Source organism: Myotis davidii, unplaced genomic scaffold (assembly GCF_000327345.1).
Source record: "Myotis davidii unplaced genomic scaffold, ASM32734v1 scaffold1688, whole genome shotgun sequence".
Classification (NCBI taxonomy): Eukaryota; Metazoa; Chordata; class Mammalia; order Chiroptera; family Vespertilionidae; genus Myotis; species Myotis davidii.
The window spans coordinates 24609-30757 of record NW_006299238.1 but is presented as its reverse complement, the minus strand read 5'-3'; the positions used below and the strand labels follow the sequence as shown (position 1 = coordinate 30757).

At 38.7% G+C, this 6149-nt stretch overlaps 1 protein-coding gene across 1 annotated transcript in view; it reads right to left on the bottom strand.

Annotated features, from left to right (window-relative positions):
• Positions 1 to 6149, bottom strand: part of FAS (Fas cell surface death receptor) — a 26508-nt gene that overhangs the window by 8623 nt on the left and 11736 nt on the right. The window contains exons 2-3 of the mRNA XM_006774693.2: positions 4656 to 4662; positions 4333 to 4499 (exon numbers count right to left, since the gene is read on the bottom strand). Of these exons, the coding sequence (XP_006774756.1) occupies positions 4333 to 4499; positions 4656 to 4662 (174 nt within the window). The remainder of the gene's footprint in view (positions 1 to 4332; positions 4500 to 4655; positions 4663 to 6149) is intronic.

The following is a 6149-nucleotide window of genomic DNA, read 5'->3' as shown; positions in this document are numbered from 1 at the left end:
GTCAGAAAATATAAAGGGGAATGTACGAGGAAGCATGACTAGTGACTCCAATTACTGATGGTATAAATAATTAAGAAGAACAAAAAAAGTCTAATCTGCCCTACGCACATGTACAGCAAACATAATTGATGGTGTCTTTCCCAGACATATGACTTTCTCAACAACCTCGTAGCATTCTTTTGAAAAAGCAAAATGCTTACTACATAAACAAATTAATGTAAACATATGACATTTTTGTAAAAAAGGACACTATTCTGTCAATAGAAAAAAACCTGGAAACCTGGAATTGAATCCAAATATGGTGCACTGGGGCTCTATAATGCTGTGGCAATATTTGAAAGAAAACCAAGCCAAAGTACATGTTATTTGCTTGCCAGTGGCATTATCCTAGTTTCTAAATGAATTGTCCTCTTTGATGAACAACGCTGCAGAATGTGCCTAGCACAATGCCTACAACATGTCAGGGAGAGAAAATACATAAACAAATTAATGTAAACATATGACATTTGTGTAAACAAGGACACTATTCCGTCAATAGAAAGAAACCCGGAATTGAATCCAAATACGGTGCACTGGGGCTCTATAATGCTGTGGCAATACTTGAAAGAAAACCAAGCCAAAGTACATGTCATTTGCTTGCCAGGGGCATTATCCTAGTTTCTAAATGAACTGTCCTCTTTGATGAACAATGCTGCAGAATGTGCCTAGCACAATGCCTACGACATGTCAGGGAGAGAAAGAATCACAGGTTTCTTTCTTTCCTCCACTGTACACAACCTAAATTTATCAAAATATAAAAATGAGTAGCTGTTTTCTTGAAAATAATACATTTTTTCTTCTGAGTATAATTGTACATATGCTCATTGTAGAAAGTTTGGAAATGGCAGGAAAGTACAAATAGCACCAATATATTAATTAGCCTGAGATAACCATTTTTATCATTTTGGTGCACTCTTATAATACCAATGTATACATATATACATGTGTGTATATGTATATGTAACATGTATGTGCATATCTGTATATGATATAGTACACTGTAAAATTCTTATTGGATATGGTATGTGGCAAGGACTTTTATGATAGAAAATCACTAGAAAAAATAATGGTTTTTTTTGTTAATCTTCACCTGAATCCTCCCAAATCCTTTTTGCCATTGACATTTTGTTTTTAGAGCATGGAAGGGAGAGGGAGAGACAGAGCGAGAAACAGTGATGTGAGAGAGACACACTGATTGGTTGCCTCCTGCATGTGCCCCAACCAGGGCCAGGGATCAAACCTGCAACCAGAAGGCCCTTGACCAGCATCAAACCTGAGAAAATTTAAAGACACCAATAATCTGTATGAGAAGCTTTCAAGATTTTTATAACTTTATAATTTTTCCATTGATTTTGCCCTCACCTAAGTCATCAACTCAGTTTAGCAGCTCACCTTTACTGAAGTTCTCCAAAGCATTCAAAGTAGTTTTCACAGAAATAAAATCTGTCTTCTCTTTGTATTCATATACCATTGATTATATAATATTTAATAAAATCATATTTATATCACAGATTTGGGAGCAATTTGAATACTAATAAAGCCTAAAATTCAACAGGAGGGACTAGACATGGGTGGAGTGTTCAGCGTGTGTTGGATGCCATCTAGGACATTTTAGAGATGGAGCAGAGAGAACCAGTTAATTCAGCCAGCAGATTAGTTAGAAATCCCTGAAGGAAACACTTTCAACAATAAAAAATTTAAAAAGAAGAAAAAAGAAATCCCTTAAGGGAATTTGTGTACATTGAGGAATATATTAGAAATATATCAGAAACCAAGACTTTGATTGACCATAACATTCTAGCTTTTGACTACTCCAAAATTTACTTAATTCCACATCACTGATTATCATAATGAAATGTCACACATACGGAATTTCCCTTTATTTTGACCATTTTCTTAAAACATTTTCCTATAAATTGATTTCTGTATCAGTAGGTAAAAAGGTCTTTAAGTTCTTGACCTACATACTCCAATTAAAAAGAAATAATGGTATATAAGCATTCTTAGCTCATAAGCAAACTCACCAGGGCTGAAATCACTCCTTAAATGAAGTGAAACAAAGCAAGACCAAACAAAAGCAAGAAGGCCAAAATCCTTGACAATTTGACATTCAAAGCAAATTACCTTTGTTTTTATTTGCATTTTAAAAATATGAAATATTTATATATGCACCCCTATGTTCATAGCAGCACAATTTACAATAGCTAACTAAGATTTGGAAACAGCCTAAGTGCCCATCAGCAGATGAGTGGATTAAAAAACTGTGGTACATCTACACAATGGAATACTATGCTACTATAAAAAGGAAGGAACTCCTACCATTTGCAACAACATGGATGGAGCTGGAGAGCATTATGCTAAGTGAAATAAGTCAGTCAGAGAAAGATAAATATCACATGATCTCACTCATTTGTGGATTATAATGAACAACATAAACTGATGAACAAAAACAGATTCAGAGATAGAGAAGCATCAATTAGGTGCTCAAACCTCAGGGGGAAGGTAGGGGAGGGTGGGGGTTAGGGTAAGAGATCAACCAAAGGACTTGTATGCATGCATATAAGCCTAACCAATGGACGCAGACAACAAAGGGTGAGGATGAGGACATGATCGGGGGATTGGGAGGGCAATGAGGGGATAAGGACACATATGTAATACCTTAATCAATAATAAAATAAAATAAAAAAGAAAAAGAAACATAAGATTTAAATCCACAGGACAAGTTGATGTGTTTAGCAAATTATCAAAGATCAAGACGCATTCTTTTTTTCCCATTTGGAGAAGAGTAAAAGGCCTTAAGTGTAGAGGGTTGGGTTATAAGGGAGATCTTCTATAGCGTTATTAATGCCTAGAGAGAAGGCCAGGGAAGACTTATAGAATCCTATATAATAAAGAGAGAATATGCTAATTGACCCTCATGCCATCACAAAGATGGCGGCACCCACAGCCAATAAGGGGGGAATATGCTAATTGACTGCCATGCCCTCAAAGATGGCGGTGCCCACAGCCATACGATGGCTGGCAAGGGAGGGCAGTTGTGGCAATCAGGCCAGTGGGGAGGGCAGTTGTGGGGGACCAGGCCTGCTGGGGAGGGCAGTTAGGGGAGACCAGGTCAGCAGGGGAGGGCAGTTAGGTGTGACCAGGCTGGCAGGGGAGGGAAGCTGGGGGGACTGGGCTGGCAGGGGAGGGCAATCAGATTGGAGAGGGTGCAGGCTGGGCTGAGGGACACCCTTTCCCAGTTCACGAATTTTGTGCACCGGGCCTGTAGTCTTCTTATAAACAGCTTGAGTGCTGGGATTCTGGGAGGCCAACCATGAAACCCTACACAATCCTTTGATTCTGCTAATCTGTCACATAAATCCATGTGTTGTTTTCCTTTATCTTCCTGTCTTACTTCCCAAAGCAGCAAGAAGAGATTCATATCTGTATGAAATAGTTGTCAGTTTACTCCATGTTGAAAAACGGCTTGCACAATTGCATTCTGCTTAGCTTCCAATTTGCTGGTGTTTGAAGGATTTCCGATCTGAAACTAGTTTGTATTTCAAAATACTGATGTTTAAAAACCGTTGGTTTTTGCCTGCTGCTTTTCTAGCTTGGCTAGTTATTAGGCTGCAAAATGCAAATGCAGTTTGCAGGCTTCAGTGTCTCTAGTTGTGCAGAAGGACTGAAATACTTGCTCTCAGATTGCCACAATTATTATGAAATATCCTAATCCGTTCTGAAATGATGAGCTTTAATACCCACAAATGAGTCTTCTTTTGCTAGTGAAAAATGCAGCTAAGTAGATAAATCCTCTCATTTCAGAGGTACATAGCATTTATAAATTATACTTATTTATACCCACATCCAACAAGTGTGATAAAGATGAATTAAACGTGTCTCTTTTTTTTCCTTTTAATCCTCACCCGAGGATATTTTTCCATTGATTTTTAGAGAGGGTGGAAGAGAGAAGGAAAGACAGAGAGAAATATCGATGTGAGAGAAACAATTGATTGGTTGCCTCCTGCATGAGAGCCCAGATCTGGGCCAGGGAGGAGCCTGAAACCAAGGTACATGCCCTTGACCAGAATCGAACCCAGGACCCTTTGGTTCGTAGGCCGACGCTCTATCCACTGAGCCAAACCAGCCAGGGCTAAACATGTCTTGGTAAAATAATTTCCCAGTTGGTTTTTGCTCTTGGTAATGCAATTATACAGGAGAACCAAGTGCTGTAAAAACATTTTCTTCATCATTGCGATATGCTATTCATCACCTTGATTCTCACTCTAATTGCTGCATGTGTGTGTGACATACCAGGAAGACATGGCCGACAGCAGAAACTGCCCTCACGCTGTTGGCCTTCCGGGCACCCGGACTCTCTTTTGGTAATGTTCTTACTCAACTTCAACAGCTCAGAGTAGGTATTAGTCACTTGGGCATTATCAGCTTTAGTCGATGATTCAGTGCAAGTGGCAAGTATCTGCAAAAGAAAAGCAGGAAGAGAATTTTACTGGCTTCTGATCTAAAGAACTTGGTAAGCAAGGATAAACTGCCCCAAATGGCTGTATTTGCCGCCGAACACAGGCAAAATCAGTGTGGGCCTCCATCCTCCTGTTGTGTTGACCCATCTCCAAAAAAGGAGCAGGTCCATTAAAGGACAGTTCAGATGTCGGTTCTCCAGTCTGCCCTAGAAACAGCATCATGAATGGGCTCTGGGCTCAAAAGTAAACACTGGCTCCCACTTACTAGCCTGGTGACTTTAAGTGAAGTCACTTAAGTTCTCTGAGTCTTTGTGTTTTTTATTTACAAAGTGCAAATAATCTCTTCTTCATGGGTTTGTTAATTGAATAAAATAATGCACTTAAAGGTCGTTGCACAATTCTTGGCTCAAAATAAATAAATAGTCAATAAGCAGTATTATTGTAAATTATTATTGCTACCATTATTATAAAGTTCCACTGAGGGGCAGCATAGTGAAGTAGGAAAAACCATGACATTTCAAAATGACTGCTATTTGAATCCCAGCTCTGCCACCAACATGTGACTTTAGGCAAGTTTTATAACCTCACCGGTCCTCAATTTCTGGATCTGTACTTCCTGTCATGAAGGGTTAAGGGTTATTGTGAAGGTAAAAAGTGATACTTTCTTCAAAGCCTGGCATGTAGCTTATAGCATGTTCTATTTCATCCCCTTTTATACATTGTCATAGAATCAACAGTTTTAATGAATCCTTCTGGTTATCAACTCATACAATAAATCTAACAGAATTTTCTTCATCTTTGTTCAGAAAAAAAGGAACTTCACTTAATAGAGAACCAATCTTCAATCTATTTTTGGCTCCTGTCTTCTGGAGATAAAAGTTGCATCCAAGTGATGTTGTATCAGATTTATCTGTTATAGACTAGAGTTCCTAGAAAAATGTTTGGGCCCTGGCCAGGTGGCTCAGCTGGTTGAAACATGATCCTGTACACCAAAAAAGGTTGCGGGTTCTATCCCCAGTCAGGGCACATATGGGAGGCAACTAATCGATGTTTCTCACATTGATGTTTCTCCCTCTCCTCCTCCCCTCACTCCCTCTCTCTCTAAATCAAGAAACATATTCTCAGGTGAGGATTAAAAAAATGTTTGGAAACACTCGGGAGTACTGTTTTTCCCCCAGGTTTCCTACTATTTATTTATTTTTATTTCTCTAAACATGAATTCAAATATTCTCTCATCTCATGTGTAAAATGTACATTCTATTGCCAAGCATCAAAAATTTAAACTATTAGTTCTAGGGATTTTTTTCTCATGGTCATTTTTCATAGTTTTCATGGCATATATATTTTTTGTATTTTATGATATAGCGATAATACTGACATCTCCTGAGTCATGAGAACTAAATGTGCTACACAGATAAATCACTGCCACGGGAATCCCTATCTCTTCCCTTTCAGCCCTTCCCCCTGTGGTCACCACGCCTGTATCCCCTTCAGGTCACAGGATATCATGGGACCTCCAAAGAAGATATGGCTTTCCACTTTTCCTTCTCAGATGACTGTATTTAAAAATGCATTACTAATATCTATTCTTCCAGGAGGGAAAATAATACCAAAATAGTGAGTAAATATCTGACTTGCTCAAAGCTACTC